The sequence below is a fragment of the Mytilus edulis genome, chromosome 7, assembly GCF_963676685.1.
Source record: "Mytilus edulis chromosome 7, xbMytEdul2.2, whole genome shotgun sequence".
Classification (NCBI taxonomy): domain Eukaryota; kingdom Metazoa; phylum Mollusca; class Bivalvia; order Mytilida; family Mytilidae; genus Mytilus; species Mytilus edulis.
This window is the reverse complement of record NC_092350.1, coordinates 51984629-52012065: the sequence shown is the minus strand read 5'-3', so window position 1 is coordinate 52012065 and position 27437 is coordinate 51984629. Positions and strand designations below refer to the sequence as shown.

The following is a 27437-nucleotide window of genomic DNA, read 5'->3' as shown; positions in this document are numbered from 1 at the left end:
TTGATGTACTTGAACCCCCACAACTCTTTTTGTTCATAGAGCTTGTTGACGTATACACCATATCTCTTTTTGTCCATAATCCTCGTTGATGTATACCACAAATCTCATTTTAATCAAATACTTAATTGATGTATACCCAACATTTCTTTTTTTTCTTTTCAAAGTACTCATTGACGTATACCCCACATCTCATACTGTTTATAAACTGTATTAACGTATACTCCACATATCATTTTGTTTATGAACCTTATTGACGTATACCCCACATCTCATAATGTTTATTGTGCTAATGCGGCGTAAAGCAACCAACAATCAATCAATCAATCATAATGTTTATCACCTGTAGTGACGTTTATTTCTTATGCAGCAGATTTACTGCAATCTGATTGGTTAATTACCACAAATAACACCCCACCCTTGTTTGTCCCGGGATATTTAAAATAATGCCAAAAAGTTGAAAAAAATAAAATTTTGCCAAAATTTTTTTTTTAAAAGAACACAAAAAATTTCTGAATTTTCCTTAATATTAAGAAAATAGTATTTGACGATGCGCAGCAACTTCGCCATTGAAAAATGTTAAACTGGAAATTTTTTCATTACCATTTTTTCAATTTTTAAATCCTGGTGTAAAAATAAGTAACGGAATTGTTCATGAGGAAATAAATTCGTTTTCTTGGTGTAATTAGGGGTGTACAGAATTTTACACCGTTGTTGAAAATTCATACACCCTGAGGCGCAGCCAATTACACCAAGATAACTAATAATGCCCCAGATCTCATTCTGTTTATTACCTGTATTGACGTATATCCCATATCTTTTACTGTTTATTAACTTATTGACGTAAACATCACATCTCGTTTTCGTCGTAAGCGTTATATACCCAATATCTCTTTTTGTTCACTAATCTTATTGACATTTATTGAACATTTCTTTTTTTTTTATAAAAAAACCGCATTGACGTATACTCCACATCTCTTTTTGTCCATAATCCTCATTGACGTATACCTAAAAATCTTTTTTGATCATATACCTTATTGATGTATATACCCAACATTTTTTTTCTCTTCAAAATCCTCATTGACGTATACTCCACATATCATTAAGCCTCAGTCACACTTACGGGATAGCACGAACGGACGCCTAACGGATAACTTTTTTTCAATCCGTTCATGCCCGTAAGACGTCCGTTCTTATCCGTTAGACGTCCGTTCTTATCCGCTTGACGTTCGTCATATCTGTTGCATGTCCGTTTAGTGTACGTTTTATCCGTCGACGTCCGTTCTGTCCGGTGAAAATTATTGAGCATGTTCAAAACTTTCAACGGACTTCCAACGGATGAAATGTCCGTTGAGTGTCCGGTAGGAGTCTGTTTTTACGGTACTCGTCCGTTTCGTTTCCGTTTTGTATCCGTTACGTGTCCGTTATACATCCGAACGGATCTGAAACGGACGATGAACGGATCTGAAACGGATCAATGCCAATTGAAAATTTCGCGTCAGAAATGCCAATTAGATTTCTTAAGGTTCGTATATTCTTGTTATTCATAATCGATATTAGAGTAAGGGCACGTCTTCAAAATCAAGCAGCTCTTATTTAGGCCAGACACTGCTCTTTGGCGGTATTTTGAAGAATAAATCAAAACCAGTTACACAGAAACATTTGGAATATTTATGCGATTTACATGTATTATTTTTGTCGCATTTAATTTTTCCGTAAATCTTGTTCATCCGTTTAATCCGGTACGCTTCCGTTAGGTGTCCGTTTTATGCGGTACTCGTCCGTTGGATGCACGTTCGACGTCCGTTCTGTCCGGTACGTTTCCGTTTCTCGTACGTTGCATATCCGTTGTGTGTCCGTTATGCATTCGTTACGCGTCCGTTTTATTTGGTCACTACATCAACGGACTCCCAACGGATAACAGTTTTGTCAACGAACAACTTTTATTTTCATCCGTTAGGCGTCCATTCGTGCTATCCGGTAAGGTGTGACCGAGACTTAATTGTTTATTAACTGTATTGACGTATACCCCTCATCTTATTTTGGTTAATAACCGTATTGACGTATACCTCTCATCTTATTTTGGTTAATAACCGTATTGACGTATACCCCTCATCTTATTTTGGTTAATAGCCGTATTGACGTATACCCCTCATCTTATTTTGGTTAATAACCGTATTGACGTATACCCCTCATCTTATTTTGGTTAATAACCGTATTGACGTATATACCACATCTCCTTTTGTTTATTAACCATATTGACGTATACCCCACATCTCCTTTTGTTTATTAACCGTATTGACGTATACCCCACGTCTCATTTTGTTTATTGGCCGTATTGACGTATACCCTACATCTCTTTTTGTTTATTAACCGTATTGACGTATACCCCACGTCTCATTTTGTTTATTGGCCGTATTGACGTATACCCTACATCTCCTTTTGTTTATTAACCGTATTGACGTATACCCCACGTCTCATTTTGTTTATTGGCCGTATTGACGTATACCCTACATCTCCTTTTGTTTATTAACTGTATTGACGTATACCCCACATCTCCTTTTGTTTATTAACCGTATTGACGTATACCCCACGTCTCATTTTGTTTATTGGCCGTATTGACGTATACCCTACATCTCCTTTTGTTTATTAACCGTATTGACGTATACCCCACGTCTCATTTTGTTTATTGGTCGTATTGACGTATACCCTACATCTCCTTTTGTTTATTAACCGTATTAACGTATACCCCACATCTCCTTTTGTTTTTTAACTGTATTGACGTATTCTCCACATCTCATTTTGTTTATTAACTGTATTGACGTATTCTCCACATCTCATTCTGTTTGTCACCTGGCTGTATTGACGTTGACCCCTCATCTCATTTTGTTTATAAACTGCTTTGACGTTGACCCCTCATCTCATTTTGTTTATTAACTGTATTGACGTATGTCCCACATCTACTTTTGTTTATTTTACTGCAATGGTCGTGTACGTATACCTCACATTTCCTTTTGTTTATAAACTGGATTGACATATAGTCCACATCTCATTTTGTTTATGAAAGGTATTGACGTATACCCCACATCTCATTTTTTTTTTATTAACTCATTGACGTATACTCCACATCTCATTCTGTTTATTAATGTATTGACGTATACCCCACGTGTCATTGCTCAGCTTTTGTTCACAGCTTTCAATACGGCATACCACGCTCTTCCCTCGGTTTATATTCCAAATAACAATCGTTACGGGTTCACCAGTTGAATTTGGTATTTGAATTGTATGCTAGTGGTGTACGTTTGAAGATTGACTTGGGACATGTAATGGTGTCGGTTTATCTGATATCATCATTCCTTGCCATAACCAAAATACACTTAAGCTATTTAAAAAATATCTCATAGAAAGATTAACTGACAAATACCATAAGTGAAACCTGATGAAGCCCATGAACTATGCTATTAAATAGAAAGGCTATCGCGTTTGAAAGATTATGGGTCTTCAAACGTTTGGAAATGTTCCTGTTGTATTTTAATATGATATGACTGTGCTAATTTTTGTGAAGAGTAAAAGTAATAAAGTACAGCATTTTATGGTGCCTTCTTGTAAAATCCTCTTTAAAAAAAACCAATACAAATTCATTGCAGTATTTCCATATTTATTATCATAACAATAACATTTCAACAATATTCATAACAAGAATAAATAAAAACAAGCATTTTACACATCAACAGTCATTTAAGTCACATATATATCACATATCATCTTTTCTAATTGTTTCTTCACATTCTGTGTTGATCTAATGGCTGAGGAGATAATCCATTGTAAACTGGTCGACTGTACTCTGGATACAAAACGGGTGACATCAGACCATACCCATACATAAGTGACATCGGATCATAAATCTGTGTTGATGGTGATCCTGGGTACTGATGTTGGAAGTTCAAGAATCCCGGGAGTGTAAGTGGCTGACACCCGGCCTCATGTGGAAACTGTGCCGTCTTAGAAACGAACTGTGTTCCTTGTGCCATCTTCTGCCATTCTGTTGTTGTTCCAAGTTTTTGAAGGCGTTTTTCTTTCATTCTACGATTCTGGAACCATGTTTTAACTTGTTGTTGACTAAGCTTCAGTCTTTTAGCCAGCATTGGTCTGTCTTCAATAGGCAGAAATCTGTTGGTTAAGAAACATTGTTCCAATTCTGTAATCTGTTTTGACGTAAACATACATCTTGCCTTTTTACTTGGTTTGTCTTGTATCTCAGTCGTGTCGTCTGAGATTGACGAAAGACTGTTTGTTGATTTGGTTCCAGATGATTCAAGGCTGCTATCGGCTGAATAAATTGAGTCGTTTTCCCTTTTTCTTTTGAGTTGTCGCTCTATGCTTGAATTTGCGAGCGGTAGCGAAATAGGAGTACTGGTCATTGGTTGGACAGTGGCTTGTAACTTCACTGGCGTATTCTCTTGCTGAAAATTGACAATTCTCTGGAATTTAGCGTATATGCTGCCGACATGTTTAGCCTGCTCTAAACTGGAAACCCTACTACTCTTTGCTAGCTCGTCAATACTGAAAGGCATCTTAACTGGTTTCTGTACTGTCACAAGACTCATGTTGAGAGAATATTGTCAAATGTGAATTGTTGAGAGAAAAACTGAGAATGAGCGAACAGTGTCAATGGCAGTATATATACCTGATGTTAGGAGCACTCATCGCTTTAACAAATTACTTATCAAAACAATCTTAGCTTTTATTGTTTAAAGATACAGTTCAATAATAAGCCATAATAACCAATTTGTTTATCAATTTACCAATTTGAGCAACATTGATTGCCGAAGCCAGTGCTTATTATTATGTGTTAATGTAATTAATACGATAAATTATATGTAATACCTGTATCATACATGTGATTGCTTTGACAATGCCAAGCTGACACCTTTCTAAACAAGTCTTCGCCCAAGCTAAGTGCTGTTGATTAGTAACATCAATTTAACTTCAAATAAATTCATCAAGATTAAAAAATAATAATAAATATTCTTCTTGGTGCAACAGGATTTCGCATATGGTAGACTATGTAATTGTTTTCGTCTTTTTCAATTTATATTGTAATTTTGGAATTTGAAATGCAAGAATGTAACCTTTTTTAATAATTACGTATGTAATAATTGAAGAAAACAAAACTTATGAAATATTATTGTTAACTTATGATTTTTGAGCCTTTTTGAGAAAAAAATCACAACTTGGCCTTGTACCCTTGTCAATAGGTACATCGAATCTTTTTAGTGGGATAAGTCAATCAAATATTTATAAAAAAGTATCTTAAAATTTAATCTTAAAATGATTTTTTAAGTTAAAGTGCATGTTATAAAAAGGTGATTTTATTAGGAATTTAACTGTAATGCATATATATGTTCAGACATTTCAGTCCTTTTGATAATATTTTTTTCGACTAATATTGACGATTTAATATACATATATAAGTAATACAAGGGGAAGGGGGAATCTACGTCATCACGCAGTGTGTTGACGATTGAAATTGGACCACCATCTTGTCGCTTCAAGGTAAGAATTTCACTTATTATGCCAGTTATATGAGGGTTATGATTATACAAAATAGTTGTTACTCACAAATATCTGTCATAATGGTCGAACAACGTCTTATTTTTTTTAAATGGAAAAAGGATGTCGGCAACACATCGAATATCGAAGGATGTCGGGGACACATCATATCCTATTTTTAACACATATGTTATTCAACATGCCACTAGATCTAATTTCATATTTTTTCAGATAAAACTAATGATCATGACAAGGATTTCGATTCAATTATAAAAGTTACATAAACGTTCATATCAAATTATTAATAGTTTAGTTGATGTAACGGATTCTAATGTGTAGTTGAACAACGTGTAGTTAAATAAGATTGTTTTTTTAATCTGGTGTCTGGGATGACATTGCTTAATTGTCTGGGTGGAATGCCTTTACCAGCATAGTTTCCCATAAGATCTTTTTGTACTGTAGAGACATGAAAGTTCGAAAAAAAAAGCCAAAATAACTATGGTATCATCTGCAAGTAAAAATGTAACGAAACGCACGTCTGGCGTATAAAAGTTTAACCCTGATACTTTTTGTTAGCTATTATTAGTGTATTTCTCTGTCCTTTATCTTCTCCCATTTTTTTGTATTGTAATCCTGTCAGGTAATGTTGTCATTTTAATGTTAAATTTGTCATTGCCATTTAAAGCGGAAGGTTTGGCATGTCACAAACCCAGGTTCAATCCACCATTTTTTTTTAAATGTCCTGTACCAAGTCAGGAAAATTGCCATTGTTATATAATAGTTCGTTTCTGTGTTGATGTATTTCTGTTGTGTCGTAGTTTTCCTCTTATATTTGATACGTTTCCCTCAGTTTTAGTTTGTAAACCGATTTGTTTTTATTTCTCGATTTATGAATTTCGAACAGCGGTATACTACTGTTGCCTTTATTAAACACCCGGTAGATGTAGGGCCAGAAGAAATGTCATGTATATATATATATATATATATAGTATCAAAAAGACTTGGTCCAATAATTGACCCCTGTCGAACCCCTGGCTTAATTGAAACGAAATCTAATTTTCACCTTCTAAAACTATTTTTTTTTCGAATATTTACAAAAATTGAATCCTGAAATTGAGTGCATGAAATGGAAAGAAGCAAGGAACACTAAGCCTGTTTTTTTTCCGTATCTTTATAATGGTTGATAAAATAAAAGGACAATTAACATTGTGATTGTTAATATATTAGTGTGTCCCCGACATCCTTCGATATTCGATGTGTTGCCGACATCCTTTTTCCGTTTTTTTTTTTTTTAATTTGACGTTTTTCGACCAAAATGACGGATATTTGTGAGTAACAAGTATTTTCCCGAGTACAATAAAGAATTCGGACATATTCATTTGTTGATAAAGTAGGCGGTTCTTGATATTCAAGATGTTGTTATGAAAAAAATTGCCGATATCCTGCATGTTTGACCTAATTTCTAAAACTGGTATCGAAGTGTTTGCAAAATTGAGATAACTAATAAAATTGAGTGATGGCTCATTTATTTTCCTACTTTATATAGCCTTTGGTGGACTATTTTGTATAATCATAACCATCATATAACTGGCATGATAAGTGAATTCTTACCTTGAAGCGACAAGATGGTGGTCCAATTTCAATCGCCGACACCCTGCGTGATGACGTAGATTCCCCCTTGTAATATTGCTAAATGTATTCCTACATTGTGCTTAGTTATCAACGGGTTTTATTTATGTGGTGTGTGTCACAGTTTACCTTGTACCATCTCCGCGGCCATCATCCAATGTCAGCTTCTTTGAAAAGCAAAGACAATACCCAAGAATGTCAAAATTAAACAGTATAGGGTCTATTTATAATAACAGAATAGCAGAACCATAAATATAAGGTTCTTTTCCAAAAGGGACCAGAGTGGCATTTCATTTTTCTCAGGTTTTGTTTGGAAGGAGTTAATTATGAACAAATATTTTATAAGGCCTTTTATAACTGACTATGCGGTATGGACATTGTTCATTGTTGGAGGCCGTACAAAGACTTTTAGTTGTTAATTTCTGTTTTATTTGGTCTCTTATTATGGAGAGAGTTGTCTCATTGGCAATCAGATCACATCTTTTTTTTTTAATATATTTTTTTTTGTTAAACCTTATACCCGAGGACCTCATTTATTTTTATTTTCAAAAAAATGAATAAAATCTTTTGTCACACGCAATTTTGAGGGGATATTTTTTTCATAGTATTCGTTTAGTAGTTTTGCTACTACAAAATGAAGCTCTCTTTTTTAATATATACGATCAGGAACATATAATATTAACTATAGATATACTATTCCCAGATACGATCGACCTTCGCAAGCTATATTCAAGTCATCTATTTATAGACATTATGACACTTTAACGTGCTAGTGCCAAAAACAAATTAAAACTCCTTTATAGAGAATCGTTTAATGATTCTTTTCCCTGTGCATTTCAAACAGTTTTACAGGATTAATTTGATAGATTCCGCGATGTCTGACATTAGTCGATTAGATCTTACTAAAATCATTACCACTGTTTCCGGAATAAGTCAAGATTCTTCTACATGGAACTGACTATTACCATATTAAAAAAAAGGTCAACGTCCAAGTAACATTTTGAGATCATCTTGAAAGTGTTCGTAGATTATTGACTCTTTGTGTGTGTTTCCACTTAGGTCTTCTTTAAATTTAGTTAAAATGTAACGGCTACTGGATGGATTGATCCCTCGAGGACTGGTATTTTTTTCTGATTTCTTTTCCCTCCCTTTTTGGGCTTAAAGGGATTTGGAATCATTTGAGCAAACAGGGATTGGTCCTTTTAATTGGTCCGAGACCACAATTATTTCATAGTGCATTTCTTTTAGAACATAAATGAAAAAAAAGATCCCACCTGCGCTTTCTCAAAGAAACTTTTACAGTGTGTTGTACTACTTTTGGGACAAATTATATCAAAATTATAGAAAACTTCATCGGCTCTAACTCAAAATATGGACAATTTTATGTTCAGGGCGTCTTAAAATATTTAGACAGCTTCCGAAGTGCTAATTTTTAACCTTTTTCAGCTGGACCAAATCACTACTTTCCTTTAAAATTCTGGACCCAATTTTTTTTCAGTGTAATTCCACCCCCTACTTGTAATTTGAGGCAATAAACATGGAGAAATAAATTTGGAAGGGGTATAAAAATCAATGGCAATAGAACACACCCGTGATATCGCGGGGCCGTGACTGACTTAAAGTACATGTATATAACTATGTGTAAGCCTTATTTGAGTATTGGTATTGTCATCTGATAAACATGATAAAGTCATGGCGATTATAAGATACACAGTTTTCTCTGATTTCAAAATCTTTCTGTTTGAACCCGTCGACCTGGAACTTATCAATTATTGGTAATATTAATTATTTGGAAAACAAAATGTCCTTGAATGGAGTTTAATTCTTTTATTCGCTGTTTTACGTCTTGCCCGCAAACAAATTGAAAACTGTACCTATATACGCCTTATTTTAAGTTCAGATTTTTAGTATTCGTATTGTTATCTTAGAAAGTCTTATTGATTAAAATACTACAATGGGGAACAATATGAAAATGATTGAATTTAGTACCCAGTAGTCAGCACTTTTAGTGCTGACATGAATTATCATTGATATTGTTATATTTATAAATTAACTGTTTACAAAATTTTGAATTTTTAAAAAAAAGAAAAAGGCTTTTCTACCTCAGGCATAGATTACCTTAGCTCTATTTGGCCAAACTTTTTGGAATTTTGGATCTCAATGATCTTCAACTTCGTATTTTATTTGGCTTTTCTCAACTTTTTTTGGATTCGAGCGTCACTGATGAGTCTTTTGTAGACGAAACGCGCGTCTGGCGTATATATAAAATTTAGTCCTGGTATCTATGATGAGTTTATTTAGTAGTGTCAACCCTGTGATTATGACCCGTGTATATAGCAAAAACCTTAATACACCGTTTGGTGGTGCGCCTGTCAGATGCGCAACGTACAGATAAGGTAATAGGTAATAGGTGAATATACTATTGGTATCGGTATCGGAATCGACCCGGAACATGTTAATTATTAGCAATATTAATTATGTGGAAAACAAAAGAGTCTGGAGTGGTGTAACTTTTAATCTACACCATTGTCATATATAAGTTTAAATATAAAGTTGAATTCTTTGATTTGTCGTTTTTACCCGATGACGGCTGACAAATTAGACCTCGTTATTTTAGTAATATAGAAGTAACCCACTGTCAACACAAGGGACTATATTTGAAACAACGAAAATCAAGGGACGACAATTGTGGTCTCAGACCTTTTTGTGGACTAGTAAAGATTCGGCCTTTTGTGGAGGGATGGACATTTTGTGGGCTAAGGGGGATAACTTATATATGGTCTCTGACGGAAAGTGCCTTTTATGGACTTAGATGAATGTGGCCTTTTGCGGACTTAGAGTAATGAAGCCTTATACGGTCTCTGACGGATAGTGCCTTTTGTGGCCTTAGATGGAAGGGACCTTTTGGAACTTACAAGAATAAAGTTTTTTGTGGACTTATATGGATAGTGCCTTTTATGTACTTAAATGAATAGGGAAGTTTATGGACTTAAAAGGAAGGTTCCATTTGTGCACTAAGTGGCATAGGCCTTTTGTGAACTAAAAGCGATGTTTTGGGTAACGTATTTGCAGCAGGAGGAAAGGCTAGTTAAGGGTTCATGCAATTACCTCAGCATGTCTTTGTGACCTTGATTTGTTTTCTTAAGCACTTTATGAGATTTTTACATCGGTTGCCAATATTTACAGATGTACAGCACGAATATTATCCAGTAGTAATGAAATTAAAGCAAAATTGAGGTTTACTGAAAAGTATTGTTTTACATCTGTCTGTATAGTTGATTACATTAACCCAGTTTGTAAACCAGTAGATTTGATTTTACTGTTATTATCAATGGAACCAAACAGATAAAATTATATACTTTATCGTCTTTTCTCGTGAACTGAGAAATCCATTTATTATTAACAAATATTTTCCATCAAATCGATACAAATAACATTTATTTTCAATGAAATATGGAGCACATACTGTGTAGCATGCATCCTTCAATCCTTTAGAATACTTCAATTATAATTGCATATCCGGGAGCTTATGAAAGTGTGAATTAATACATCAGTTGATATTACTATAATCAACGGGAAACCTGTTGACGAAAAATGTCTCCTTTTCTAAAAGACAAGACAATTTTTATTCCGATAACCTTTGTGAATACAATGATATACAGAAAACAATAGCAACACTTCTGTCACAACAATGGTGAAACATGAGGTTTAATTATAAATAATTAAATATGTACCGGATTGTCTATAAAATAAAAGATTAATAGCAAAGTAATATTACAACATAATAATGTCCCCTTTTCAAATTAGAGTAGATTAACTAGCTTTCATGATACATATGACATAGATATAGGAAGATGTGGTGTGAGTGCCAATGAGACAACTCTCTATCCAAAAGTAAACCATTAAGAGGTGCAGTGATTCAGATTCATGACTAAGTTATACTGTGGGGCTAGTTTTCCGATGCAAGATACTATCGACACACATACATATTGTATTGTTTCGTTATCAGCTATTTCAGTATTAGGTTTTGAACAAATTGACATCGATGTACCAGGAGTACTGTCTTTTTGTCCCTTCTGGTCTGTTTTGCCAATGGGTTCAACTTAAACATTTTTCGTTTTTGTTCGATACGATTTTTCAAGGACAGTATTGATTATAAACTCTCAAGAAAACGATCTGGAAGATAATATACTTTTATGATCGAATGGCATACGGTTATTATGGTTTTCGGTTACGTTACTTACGAAAATTCAGGATGTTTTTCGGACGGAGTATTACATTTTAAATGCTTGTACATCGTGAAGAGCATACAAAATGTGCATTCATTGAGACCACCTGATGGTTAAAAAAATTCTTTAAACGAATATGAGGGATAGCTGCTGGGTTTCATCCCTAGATTCGGACGAGTAAATCAAAGACTATAAAGTTTGTATCTGCTGCTTCTCCGCTAAGCATGCAACCTTTAAAAGTAAGAGCGTATATATAGACTAATCGGCTCGGATTTGCGTAAATTTGCTTAATTTCTTTTGTTACCTATTCTGGAATCGGACTCGGACTTCTTTAAACTGAGTTTGACTGAGCTAATTGTTATGTATTTCTTTATTCTATGGTTAGAGGTATAGGGGAGGGTTGAGATCTCACAAAATATGTTTAACCCCGCCGCATTTTTGCGTCTATCCCGTCAGGAGCCTCTAGCCTTTGTTAGTTTTATATGCTTTTTTAATTTTGGTTCATTTATATGGTTTGGAGTTTAGTGTGACGCCCATTTTCTCTGAACTTGTACACAGTTTTATTTAGGGGTCAGATGAGGACCACCTCAGGGTTCAGGATTTTCTCACTGCGTTAATGACCCACTGTTGGCGTTCGGCTGTTGTCTGCTTTTTGGTAGGTTGTTGTCTCAGGCTTTGAAAAATTCCCCATTTCCATCCTCAATTTTACTAGATATTGTGACACATTTTCTTGTTTCCTTGTGAACTAGCACGCTAAAAAATCAGACTTGAAATGTCGGTCTAACATGCAATCAGGATCTATATACATATCACAGTAACGTCTTTTTTTAGGCGTGTAATATCCGCCATTGGACGTTTATAAAACACTTTAGCCATTCGTCCTCTCTCTCCTCTCTCCATTGACAGGTTGTGTGCCTGGAAAAGAGTTAAAAGAATAGAGAATAACGAACCAATACTACAGAAGAATGGACAAAAATAAAAAATTGAGAAAGGTAGGCCAAAACATTTAATTTGTCCCGAACCCCCTAAACCAGACCTTTATGTCTTAATACTTGTTTTTCATTCATTATTTTGTACATAAATTAGGCCGTTAGTGTTCTCGTTTGACTTGATTTTCACATTTGTAATTTCGGGGCCTTTCATAGCTGACTATGCGGTATGGGCATTGTTCATTGTTGAAAGTCGTACGGTGACCTATAGTTATAAATGTTTTCTCATTGGCAATCATACGACGTCTTCTTTTTTATATGTTTGCTAGAACTTACTCATAAAATACTAATTCCACTGTAAGTAATATCAATTTAAAGTTTCTAAAATAGCACGAGTAAGACATTTGATCGTAAATAAAAGTCGAATGGTCGTATTAACATTATCGAAAATCTTATATTTCATCAATTTATATTTACTTTTTATTTTTGGAATTTAAATCATTGGGTTAAATGATGCATAAACCAATATCAAAATTGTCTGCTTTATCCACTTTTACATGTTTGAGCGCAGATTGCACGATTTAAGACATTTAATTTCATTACTGTTCGCTATTAATTATTCCATGCCTTGAGATTTGATTCACTTTAGATGACTGCAGATCGAAATTTTGTTATTTTTGAAACGAATACGTCTTTTAATAGCTCAAATAAAGTACTGATGGAAAAAAGACAATTTAATTATACAAAGTTACGATAATTTTATCAAATAAATGATTGTTTGTTGCTTTTTCATTCAAAGCTATTACGTCAGTATCATACCCCACACGTTGCGCCATAACGTCACAGATTTGTTGACATTTAATTCGCGTGACATTGGATTTTCTAGTATAACACAAGAATGTTGTTTTTATGTGAAAATATTAACGGGTTGAGATAATATTCAAAGAGAAAAGATTTTAAAATAACAGTGATGAGAGGAATGATACAATAGATATTTGTAGTTCAATATATAGTTCAAATTCTTAAAATGTTTAAGCCTTATAAATAAGTTACCATCAACGTTTTGCCAAACTGCAATGCCAAAAGAAACAAAAAATGAGAAACTAGTAAAATCTTATTTATTTTATTTATGAAAGAAAAACTTTTATACAGTAAAATAGACATATTTTAAGGACAAGTACCTAACTTGTTAACTTAGACCAGCTTTTCAGCAACTATCCTAATGCATATAGAGTAAGGCGTAAGACTTTGGTTAGCTTGCTTGCTTTGTTTGTGTATTGTACAATAGTAATTGGAATAATTTCCAATTAGATTTAAATATAATGTATGCAGGGTTAACTATGCCTAAATATATTGTTTGAAGATGTCAATCTTAATTATAAAGCTTAGGTAAACGTTTATACAAACAAAGCAAGCAAGCTAACCAAAGTCTTACTTCACAAGCATAAGGAAATTAGCTGTAACCAAAAAAGAGGACATCATTTTGCACTGACCGATGTAAAACATCTCTCTTCTTGTTGTTAACGTTTTTTTTCATATCCTCACTTCAACCATGCGCATAGCAGAACAACCGAGAGACAAGACAAGGAACATCAACAACAAGAAAAGAAAAGAAAAAAACAACAAAAGGAAAGAAAAATGACCCTGTGTTTCACAAGATTTGGTATGAATCAGTTAAAAAATCGTTAAAAAATCATGATGTATGTATGTAAGTTAGTAAGTAAGTAAGTTGGTAAGTAGATTATTCATTATAGTGACTTGTGTAATTACAGTATGTAGTGTGTCAATTAACATAGTTTATATGTACTGGTTAATGTCTCCGTTATTCGAAGAACCCCTCAAAAGCTGCGAGGGTACAGTGGCATCCATGTACACTCCCTATCGGGATTAATGGGGATGTGTCACAAACGTATATTAGTCAATCCCCACCCAACACATAGGGAGTGCTAGGACACTGGGAGGTCTGTTATTATGGTGGAGGACGCCGAAGTACTCGGAGAAAACCACCGGGCCACTCGGCGGAAACAGACAAACCAGAGAGATATCAGAAGATTTGGTCTCAACGTCAAAATATGGGACAACTTTGACCAACCGAAGCCCTCAACAACAAACAGTGTGAGCCCAAAATGACTCTATCGCACTGTATAAATTGTGTTTCGGTTCTAAACATGTTTTATAGGTTGATAACTTGTTAAGGATCGATCGTGTTTAGCTTAAGCATGAGTGTTTTATTCCTAAACACTTTAATTCCAAAACTCACACATTTAAGACACGTTTAATGTGCTTACTAGGAAATGTGTTGAGACATTAAACACAAGTGTTCAATTGATAAACACTTTTTCATGGAGTGCTTAAACCATTGACTTTAGTAAACGTTAGATTGTTACTTGTAAAACAAGAATGTGTCCTCAGTACACGAATGCCCCACTCGCACTATCATTTTCTATGTTCAGTGGACCGTAAAATTGGGGTAAAATCACTAATTTGGCATTAAAATTAAAAAGATCATATCGTAGGGAACATGTGTACCAAGTTTGAAGTCGATTGGACTTCAACTTCATCAAAAACTACCTCGACCAAAAACTTTAACCTGAAGCGGGACAGACGGACGAACAGACAGACAGACGGACGGACGAACGGACGCACAGACCAGAAAACATAATGCCCCGCTACTATCGTAGGTGGGGCATAAAAATAACCCAAAATAACAAGAAAGTGATTGTTTGGAGGGATTTTGTATTTTGAATATAGGTTAATCGATCATCAAGTCGTTAACTTTACCATACATTGAAGTTTAGTGCATAGGACGTCGATTTCCACTTCAACCAGTACATTTTTGTTAAGGGGCCAACTGGAAGTCCGTCTCCCCCTTTTCCATTCTCAAATTTATTGATTTATATATATACCAGAAACAGAAAACAAATCTTAGTCGATAGAAGCACAGTTAGTTCCCATTGTAATTTCGGTCACATGAGAATACATTTTATTTTTTTAAACGTATGTAAAGACTTATATTGGGTAAGTTACCAAGATTGACGTAGCAAGGATCTCAGGGCAATGTTTATAATTACTTTTGTAAAAATATAGTGGCCTTCGGTTGTTTTCTGCTCTTTGGACGGGTTGTTGTCTCCTTGGCACATTCCCCATTTCCATTATCAATATTAAAGTTATGCTGAGTGAATGATGATTAATGAAGTCATGATGACGTAAGTCATAAAATTAATTCTATGTGACAACGAGGAAATGGAAGATGAATTGTACTATTTCGTGAAAGAAATCTATTAAAACCAATTGTTCGCACCATACACCATACTTTTAGTTAAGATATCGGTATTAGTACAATTGTTATGAATTAAGTTGATTGTTGTTTTGCCTTTTAAAATGTAATATATTTTGTTCCGTCAAATTTTCCGGAACACATGGTTGTGCTTGTCATAATACCATAATACCCCTTCTCCCAAGCACAACACAACACAACACGACATGATACGACACGACACGACACGACACGACACAGCAGAACACAACATAATATTACACTGCAATACAAAAAAAACAACAAAACAAAACAAAACAAAACAAAAACAAAAACAAAAACAAAAACAAAAACAAAACAAAACAAAACAAAACAAAACAAAAACAAAACAAAACAAAACAAAACAAAACAAAACAAAACAACAAAACAAAACAAAACAAAACAAAAACAAAAAGCAAAATAAAACAAAACAAAACATAACACAACACATTTTCTTATTTTAAAGCTCCGTTTAGATGCTGTGTTAAAAATCACACCTATAAATGCTTCCTTTTAAACTATTTTTATATAGAACCGTTATATGCACTCTATTTCAGGAAATATATACGATTCAGTTACTGAACATTAAATTAAAATGTTCTTTGATGTAGAATGTCATCTCTCTGAAAGAAATCCCGTTACTTTAAAACTCCGTTGAATTTTATATGCAAGAATGACAATCTATCGAAAAATAAATGCATGAACTTTAGAAACTCAATTCACAGTTAAGAGTTATGCTGTAGCTGATGCAAATTCTCAATTTGATTACTTAATTGTGCAACAAGCTAAAAGTATACAAATGTACGCACTTAAGTTAACTCTTTCTTTATAATTACAAATCAATTAATAATGTAAGCTTACATGTTATTGGAAAGAAAATCCTTGCATGTCAATATCAATCGAGAATCTATTTCAAATTGTATTTTTATCAATTTTAGATTATTTCTGTCAGAGTTACAATTGTATTAAAATTAGTATTTTTGATTTTCTGAATATGTTCGGTTCATCGCCTTTTGTATTTTTAACGACTACTTGTAAAAAATGACAGCTGAGAAAAAAAATCAATCAGTTTAGCTTGTCACTGGAGTGATCAGAGTTCTATGATGTTCAGTAATGGTGCTTGCTATTCAGAACCGATCTAAACGGTGTCATTTTATTCCTAGAATAAAATTACGGTCGTATATATAAAGGAATTTGTTATCTGAATATCGAAGAAAAGTTTCTCTTATTGTCTGTGGTATTTAATATAAAAATCGTGTTATTCTGGGAGTTTACATTATTCCATCTTTGTTTATCGTCTTTGTTAATTAACAGCTAAAATATTGTCTATTAGCATTTGATTAGCAATGATTGATTGAATTAAATACCGAGAAAAGTCATTCACTTTTGTGGAATTAAATAAAATACATACATGTATTCATTTATTTTGGGATATATCTTAGAATGAGTGGCCTTGAAATGTGAATTCTGTGAATCTGATGTATGATTCGTCTTATATTAAAATTGTGAATTTCTTGGAATACTTGAAACAGACAATTTCTGCGATGATTGCCGGGTCCGGCGGTGGTCGTGGCAGACGATGTACATACGGAGATATTCGGAGATATACGTGTGCCGATATATCCGTAGATTTACAACGTGGAAGTTTATTTGAAGGCGTAAGTACGAGTCAAATATTTCTGAATCCTCGTACCCAGGGGGGATGTCTACAAAATTAAACACATAATTATTTATCAACTGTTATAACTTTTATATTGTTTCCAATGCTGCTTTGATTTTTTGCTTTCAAATTAGCTGCCGTCTGACAACAGATCTGTAAGTTCTTGCAGAGACGATTGGTTCCTACGTGGTAACAGTCTACAATGACAGGATAAAGTCACAGAACCTGGTTACCGGGCTACCAATTGTATCGGTTTTAGAAAACTAGTTACAGGCGTTCGGACAAAACATCATACTAGTATATTTTATACGATTAAGATCACGGGGTATATGACATAGAGGTACTAAAAAAAATCTACTTTAATTACTGACTGTTGCACCAACTAGTAAACCAAAAAGCACCATAATTTAGCACTAGGCTTATAAGACCAGTCAAATATGTTTTAACTTTTAAGCTTTCCGCAATGCTTGCATTATAAACGAAAATATAACTGAAAACTTTCTTACTTACGGCACGAAATTTTGATTAGATCTATATTGTAGAAAAATAGTAAGACGTTTGTGTCGTCTTAATGAAGCCTCTTAGGGATATACCATTTGATTTTATGGGAGGGGGGTTTGAAAAAGGCAGGATGAGCTATTATAGGCAAACAGACAGGATGTCAATTTGTATAAAGGGAAAACGGTAGTATTACATTTACCCAGCATTAGGTTGGCCTTTTGTGTACCCAAGACAGGTGAAGGAAGTCAACTTAGGAGCGCTGTGATTGGATGTAAGGGTACAATATATTTTTTTATTTATCTATGAATAACTGCAGTTTGTAAATTTACAATATAAATTTTAAAACCTATTGAAATATTTTCTAGAGAATTATTCGAAAAGGCTTCCAAAATTTCATAAATTTGGTGCAAAATGACGGTGGGCATGGATAACATAAACAAGCTCCGTTGGAAATTGGTCATGATACTATTTGGCTTCAATTTTTAGAATACAGTAATAAAGTACTAACACCACACATAACTGTTTTATCCAGGTTTTTATTATAAAAACTGGTTAATTTAGAAAATGTTAGTATTGTCGCCTATGGCAGAATAAATAGTACCGTTTTCCCTATATATGTTAGGATAAACTAATAAAAAAGACAAGTACCGAATAGAGTGAAAAATAAAAACAGAGATTACAACTTAAAAAATGCAGGACAAAGTTTTCAACCTAGCCCCATCCCGACCCTCCCCATATAATCAAATGATAGCTCTCTTAAACCAAAGTGGCAAATGATCCTGTAAGTTTATATACATTATCAAAAAGCTACATTTTATATAGAGTATTGTAATACAATCATTGATTCAATCTTCAAAGGGGAAACTTGAGGTTTCAAAAACTAGTGATCTGGTTTATTGACCTATATATGTGTTACTTGCTTACTATTTGGCACAATAAATAACTACAAATGTTATTTCAAAAGAGTCAAGCAGTTATGCTCCGTGTACTGATATTGTTAATTACAAAAATAAATCTGAGACAGGAGCTTCGTAATTCGTGCATGGCACGTTTGTAGCATTACAGTCGACTAATAAGAGTCACAATTTGATGCCCTAATGTGAATATGTAAGAATGTGGAACAACTTCATCTAGTCCATTACATACCCCATATAAAATTTTACCGGCTGCATTTGTTTAGATCATGAATCAAAACATTTAAATGCACATAATGTGTGGCATCAAAGCTGTATTGTGTAATTGTTTAAGCCAGGATTGAAAGATAAATAGGTGCCTTTTGATTTAGAAAGGATTGGGAACGAATACAATTTATAGTCGCTGTGTTCATTATGGCAAGCCGTTCACGTCAAAACTATGTTTAAACTCTTTTTTCGAAAAAAAATACACACTGAGATTTAAAAACCTAAAATAACATACTGAGAAATCTAAATTACACACTGAGATTTAACAAAATAAAAAACACACACTGAGAATTCAAAATTACACACTGAGATTTTAAAAAGACTCTGAGATGAAATAAATTGAAAAACACACACTGAGAATTGTTAATTACACACTGAGATTAATATGCAAATTACTAATGAATATTCATGAGATGAATAATTCAACGATTAATATCTTGATCTCAAGAACTCTTGTCATTATAATGAAATGCGATTCCTTCAACCAACATTCGTAATAAATTTCAAGACTTAACATCGCTCATATTCATAAGTTTGTTGCCTATAATTCAGATCATTACTACCAGTGTATCGGTTTTTTTTGTGTTTTTTTTTTTAACTTAAAACCGTTTAAGCATAGGTCCCTTTTCAAAAGTCTTCCAACTGTTACCCTGATTTCGCAAGGTAATCTTTTATATTTTTGTTACGTTTATATGCTATAATAGACACTTGAGTAAAAATTTCACTACATTCTTTGTTTTTGTTGCAAATTATTCCAATGTTTTCTTATAATTTTAGTAAAGTTTTTCACCATTTGGTTATATTTTGTTATAAGAGTAAGTGGGTATCATTCAGGCCCGTAGCCAGGAATTTCCAGAGGGGGGTTATTTGGCCTAAAAACTCGACTTTAACAGTCATAATTCGAACAGAACGTAGACTTTAACAGTCATTATTTGTTTTCAAGGGGGGGGGGGGGGGTTCGTTCGAACCCGCCGACCCCCCTGGCTACGGGTATGACATTTTCTAGTTCCTGTATTTCTAAAGTTTTTTTTATAAATAATTTGGAACCAAATCGAAGGACTAACGAGTTATGTCCCCTGGTTGTTTTAAGCTTGTAATATAAATTCAGATTAAGTATACTAATTAGATAATTAGATATGTGCGCATAAAAAGTGCGCACAAATCTCAGTGTGTAATTTTAAATTCTCAGTGTGTAATTTCAAATTCTCAGTGTGTGTTTTTTTTTCAGTTTATTTATTCTAAGTGTGTCTTTTTGAAATCTCAGTGTGTAATTTTCAATTCTCAGTGTGTGTTTTTCATTTTTGTAATCTCAGTGCGTCTTTATGAAATCTCAGTGTGTAATTTTTAATTCTCAGTGTGTGTTTTGAAGTTTTTAAAACTCAGTGTGCTTAGTTGTAATTCTCAGTGTGTAAATTTTTCGAAAAATGGTTTAAACATAGTTTTGACGAGAACGGCTTGCCATAGTTCATGCAACCAGGTCAGCACAAATAGAAGACAGAGTCGAAATTCGCTATGATATCTTTAAAATGTAAAATGATTTGGCCTTGTTAAACCATATATATGTATATATATATATATAAAACGTCTGAATAATAGTCAACGATTTTTCCCACGAGGGCGCTGGATCGTTACAAGTAACGATACATGTACACAATAAAATAAATTATATAAACGCCTAAAAAGTGTACATAACAACACCAATAACACAAAAAGGAACTATAAATGTAATTATTTATAAATATTTCGGATAACAGATATCCTTCGTCAGTCAGATTCTGATGTTAAATGAATATATATATATATAGATAAAATGTTTCAGAAATTTCAAGTTATGCGCGTAAGGAAATAATGCGCATTTTAATTTTGAAAAAAATGAGGTCTGAAGCCTACATTTGGTATGCAAACTACCAAAGGATTATTATGCCATGTAGTATTTGATTGGAATCTATACTATTAAACGAGAAGACCTCATTTTGGGTGTCGCTTCTCTTCCTTCCACAATAAATCAATCATCATGCCTCTGTGTCCTATAGGTAACATGCATAGTCGCATTTGTCATCCATTCTTATGATTAATCAGATTGAGTTATTTTGGGAGAAAAACGACGAAACAGGAGTCCGGATATGATTCCGTCATCGGACTGACTTTTAGTCATAGATAAGACTTCCGGTTTTAAAGATGCACAAATACAACCAATCGTATGATAGATAACAAAAATGAAAAATAAATAAGCCAATCAGAGCGTTCTCCATATCATAGTGTTTAGATCGCAAGAACCACAACTATTATACCTCCTTATAAAGGACAATTATTTTTCGCGTTTATCTACATGTAAACTACAATTATACTACTTTGATATATAGAGCTTCTCTGTATTCTGTCTACTGTTTTCTTTAAAATGTTTACTATTTAAGGGGTCACACCAGCTGTATATATATTAAAATAAGTAAAACATTTGACACATGTCACTTGACAACCAATCGTATGATGGATAACAAAAATGGAAAAAAATAAGCCATTCAGAGCGTTCTCAATATCATGGTGTTTTAAAAAGATCGCAAGAATCACAACTATTATTTCTCCTTAGAGAGGACAATTATTTTTCGCGTTTCATATCATGGTGTTTAGATCGCAAGAACCACAACTATTATACCTCCTTAGAGAAGACATTTATTTTTCGCGTTTATATATCTACATGTAAACTACGATTATACTACTTTAATATATAGAGACTGTCTGTATTCTGTCAGGGACTTTCTATGTTAGTATGTTAGTATGTTAGTATAGAAAGTCGGCCCTGATTCTGTCTACTGTTTTCTTTGAAATTTTTACTATTTAAGGGTGCATACCACTTGCATATATATTAAAATAAGTAAAACATGCTCAACTTCATCTAAAACTACCTCGACCAAAAACTTTCACCTGAAGCGGGACAGACACGGACGGACGAACGAACGAACGGATGTACAGACTAGAAAACATAATGCCCATAAATGGGGCATAATAATTTATTGTTGAAATTAAGGGAAAATAGTGATTTGGCAAAAATGAAAGTAAGGTAGAGATTAGAAGTGGGCAGGACCTTTTTCGGGGCGTCGGGATCGGGTGTTTTTAAGCTCGGGATTTGGGGATTGATCCTTACGGGATCCGGGAATATATTTTTCGATTTCGGGATTTCGGGATATGCATTTCTTTAAATTCTGCATCTCGGGATTTCATAGTTTTAAGCCCGGGATTTCGGGATCAGGACCCGTCCGACCACCCCTCAAATTAGCCTTAGTCATTTATACATGATTCATATCCTACCATTGGCATGTTAATAAGGCTCTCAAAAGAAAAAGAAAACACTGATGGATTGTCCTAGAAGTATATTTTATTAGACTAATAATGGTCTATATATAAGCAGTTACATTTATTTCATGTTTGAAACGGTGCAAATTTTTAATTTGATTTGCCTTTTACCAAAAGAAGCATTGTAGCAAAGGAGAATAATTGTGGTCTGAGGCCAGACACACGAAAATACTGAATTGAATTTAACAGAAAGGAAACAAATATCGGACTTTGGAAAAAGGGAGAGGGGTTTTGATACCTTTTATGAAATTCTCCATACATAATATCTTTTACAAAAAATCATCCTACAACAGTCTACAAGCTGTATATGCCCGCGATTTCGCGGGTCGGGTGTGTTCTAGTTACAATGGAATGATCATGTGGAATAATAATAAAAAAAAAAGAATTCTTGGTTTTTAAACATATGACAACTTTTGTTTTTGTTTTGTTATCCTTGCTATCCTTTGATAATTTTCTATAATTTAGCAAAGCAATAAATGTACGGTAACCTATAGTTGTTAATGTCTGTGTCATTTTGGTCTCTTGTGGACAGTTGTCTCATTGAAGAATTCATGATTTTACACGAAAACCAATGTGGTTTTAGAAAGGGTTATTCAACAACCGATAATTTATTTGTGATTCATACATTGTTTGAAATTTTAAAGTTAAAAAAGAAAAAACTTTTTTGTGCATTCGTCGATTTCGAAAAGGCTTTTGACACGATATGGCGAGATGCACTGTGGTACAAAATGCTTTTAAATCATATGAATGGATGTATGTATAATGTAATTGTAAATATGTATCAAGGTACAAAGTCATGTATTTCATATAACAATGCCTTATCTGATTTCTTCCCATGTAGTAAAGGGGTTAGACAAGGTGAAAATTTATCGCCTTTTCTTTTTTCTTTATTTTTAAATGATCTTGATTCTTTTTTGCAAAACTGTAACCTAGAGGGCCTAAAATCAGTGTCAAAAGAGCTTGAAGAAAAACTTGACTTTTTTTCAAAACTTTTTATCATTCTGTACGCTGATGATACTGTTTTGATGGCCGAATCGGAAACAGAACTCCAAAAGCTTTTAGATTGTTTCCAAGATTACACAGATGTATGGAAGCTAAAGGTTAATGTTGATAAAACAAAGGTCGTGGTTTTTTCAAGGAGACGACCATCATGTAATTTTCAATTTTTATTTAATGGCAAAAAACTGGATATTGTCGATGAATTTAACTACTTAGGAATAGTTCTAACAAGAACAGGCAATTTTAACAAAACAAAACAGTTTAATGTAGAAAAAGCTATACCAAGGCTCTGTACGAAGTGTTAAGACTAGGCCGACTACATAATCTTTCAATATGTAGTCAGCTGGATTTATTTGATAAAATGGTAAAGCTAATACTACTGTACGGTTGTGAAGTATGGGGTATTGGCAATAACGACATGATTGAAAGGGTACATCTAAAATTTTGTAAATTGTTATTAAGTCTGAAAACATCTACACCCTCTTATATGATTTATGGGGAGCTTGGGAGATATCCTATAGACTTGGACATAAAAACTAGATTGATTTCATTTTGGGGGAAATTAAACTCTGGTAAAGAGACAAAACTATCATATATTTTATATAAATTGTGTTATCACATGTCTAAAAATGACAATGTGAATTTTTCATGGTTAAACAGAATAAAGACTATTCTGAACGAATGTGGTATCCCAAATGTATGGCAAACGCAATCTTTTATAAATTGCAAGTGGTTAGTTTCATTCATCAAACTTAGACTTAAAGATCAGTATGTACAAGTCTGGCATTCTTTCAACTTGAAAACTCGCCAAAAGCACTAAATTACAAACTTTTTAAAGATTTTTTTGGAAAAGAAGGTTATTTTGAAATTCTTGGGAACAAACTTTCTATTGATTGTGTAGATTTCGGACCACAAATCACAAGCTACCTATTGAACAGGGTAGATGGAACAATATAGTTAGAAACAATAGAATTTGTATTCTATGTAATAAAAATGATATTGGTGATGAATTGCATTAATATATTAGAATGTAAATACTTTGAAGAAAACAGGAAACTACGGAAGCGTATTAGCGCCACACATTTTTTTTTTTATTTTTCTTCCCATGTTTGCGTGATAACGCAAACGTTATAACGCAAACCTTTGCGATATAACGCAAACCTTTGCGTTGTAACGCAAACCTTTGCGTTATAACGCAAACATTTGCGTTACAACGCAAACATTTGCGATATAACGCAAACCTTTGCGTTATAACGCAAACCTTTTGCGTTATAACGCAAACATCTTTATTTCAATTATTCATTAAGTTTTGTATATATGTCCGTCTGTCATTCATTTCGGATGTGATTTACTAGTAGATAAAAAAAGAAACATACATACAAGGCCAAATCATTATAATAAATATGCATAGGAATAATGGAATAATTGAAGTGCAATTATACATAAATTAAGCAGAAAAGTATATAATTTAACAAGAAAATAGATATAGTTTAGTATATAGTCATATTAAAATTGAAAGATCAAAAATAATGTCATACAATTGTGAAACCTCCAAGTCAAATAGACAAAATGATCTTTCTGCTTTAAAATGAATTATTAATAAGGAAACATTTTTTTTAAATCTCATGCAGAATATGATCAAGATTCTTTGATAGAAAGTCATTGAATTTTCATTTCAATATAATGAAGTATTTTTAAGATGCTTGGGTAGCAATTTGAATAGAGAGAACATAATTTTATTAATAAAACATCTTCATTCTATACATTTATTGCCAAAGGGTAGCTTGTTTGAATGTAACCTACTTTACACAGTTCTCAAACGAGAGCTTACTTTGGAAGTATATTTATATTCGGTTATAGCTATATTAGCAGGGTTGATTTTTTTCTTAGGTATAACCTCAATTTACTCAATTTTCTTTGTAATATATATACTAGTAGTAACTTGGATATCGTTTTTGAGGACCTTTATAGTCTGTTTTTTAGTGTGAGCCAATGCTCCGTGTTGAAGACCGTAATTCGGCCTATGATGGTTTACTTTTACGAATAGTGACTTAGATAAAGAGTTTTCTTATTGGCACTCATACCACATCTTCTTATATTATTCTGCTCATTATTAGTCATTGATAAAATCTAATTATTCAAGCAGTTTACTTTGCAATTACTACAAAGGTTATAAATTTTATTATATACAGCCTCCTCCATTAATAACTACTGTTTCCTAAGAAATAAGATAAAACAAATGTTTGCGTTATATATCGCAAAGGTTTGCGTTAAACGCAAAGGTTTACGTTAAATCGCAAAGGTTTGCGTTATAACGCAAACATAGGAAGAAAAATAAAAAAAAATGTGTGGCGCTAATACGCTTCCGTAGGAAACATTGTCTGTCACATTATTATTCAAAAATGCAAATATTGTCAAATACAATCCGATTATGTCTTCAAAAAAACAAATCAGAATTTTTGATTAAACTTTGTAAATTCATAAAGATTATTAACACAGGTGTATGTGCTCCTGGCTAAAATGGACTTCATATATTGTCTTAGCAACTATTTTGTTTGTTCTGTCTTGTTGTAAATATTGTACATAATTGTCTTCTCTTCTCTATACCTATGTAAATGGTTTATTGAGAATAAAGATATATATAGGTAATCATACCACATTATATTAAAATCCAGAAATCCCGTAAATATTCGCAGTGTGCAAAACTGAATGGATTAAATGTTCTCACGGTAAATTATTCAAGATCACGATCGCAAATGATTTATTACTAGACATATAGTTCCAATTAAAAAATGAAATTAGAAGCTAAATGACCTATATTGGTTGACCGCAAAATTTTCCATTAAACATATTTTATGACAATCTTATAAATGCGATTTGTCCTCATTCGTTCTACTCATATTAGAATTAACCATTGTTTTATGGCATTTTGTTATGCGATCTTACACCTTATATCATAAACTATGCAATATTAAATCTTGTTTATAGTAGTTTATAATAGTTCGCTGGGTATGAATTAACTGACGAAACAAACGGGGTTTATATTCCAATAACTGTTCTCTGCAATAAAATACTGACCGAATATCCATTGATATATTTTGCATGAAACCTATAATTTTATTGGAAACCGTAGTAATATCATATCGTGTGTTATCTGCAATCCGAATGTCATTCTGTAACGAATGTGATATTTTAAGCTTTTTCTAATAATATCTTGTGAGATTAATATTTGAAAACAAAGCTGTAAACACCAAGCGTTACACAAATTGTTCAACAAGCAGTTATTGTGAATCTTCTATATTTGAATGTTACCAATGACTCATTGTGATTTGTGATAAATATAACTGAATGTGAAATCAGGTATATGCATGTACTGCGGGCAATACTATGATATATCGGTACATGAAGAGTACGTACGGCGACCATTTTCTTCCTCTGTTTGTGTTCTGATAATTTCTTTCTCGTATTTTGCTATTTGTTATTTTCTTAACTTTCTATTTGCTGTTTTACTATCAACTATCAGCACAAATTCCCCAATATCAACATAGAATGTAAAGTCATATGTCATGAGTTTAAGAACTACTTTAAATTGTCAGGTGCAAGTCTCCGAAAGTAAGTTGAAATTTCTGGTCTCATAGCAACAGACCCATATCTTTCTTGAATATGTATTCATCTAAGTAAAATATTCAAATATAAGTTTGTATACAAGTAAAATTGAGAATGGAATTGGGAGATGTGCCAAAGAGACAACTTGGCAACCCGACCAAAGAGCGAAGGCCACCTAGTATATGGTTCGTCAATACAGTGAGAAAATCTTGCACCGAAGGCGTGCTTCAGCTGGCCCCTAAACAAAAATGTATAATAGTTCAGTGATAAAGGAAACCATTCTAAACTCCTCAACATATACATGAACTGAACATAAAAATCATTCAGGTCTAACAAAGACAAGAGGCTCCAAAACTTAACAAGACCAGAGCCTCCTGAATTGAGGCAGACGCAATAATGTGGCGGGATTAAATATGTTTGTGGAGATATCACCCCCCCCCTAATACATATAGCCAATGTAGAAAAAACAAACACACAGCAAAACGTATAGTTAAAAAGTTAGTCTGA

At 33.3% G+C, this 27437-nt stretch overlaps 1 protein-coding gene across 1 annotated transcript; it reads right to left on the bottom strand.

The window, feature by feature from the left end:
* Positions 1 to 3739: 3739 nt before the first annotated feature.
* Positions 3740 to 4613, bottom strand: LOC139482910 (homeobox protein vent1-like). The gene has a single exon (XM_071266934.1). It carries the CDS (start codon positions 4602 to 4604, stop codon positions 3780 to 3782), a length of 825 nt encoding a protein of 274 aa, XP_071123035.1. The 5' UTR covers positions 4605 to 4613; the 3' UTR covers positions 3740 to 3779.
* Between the last annotated feature and the right edge of the window lie 22824 nt (positions 4614 to 27437).

Bases quoted from the DNA above. Each gene is read 5' to 3' on its own strand.
- LOC139482910 (XM_071266934.1), bottom strand. From the start codon at position 4,604: ATGAGTCTTGTGACAGTACAGAAACCAGTTAAGATGCCTTTCAGTATT.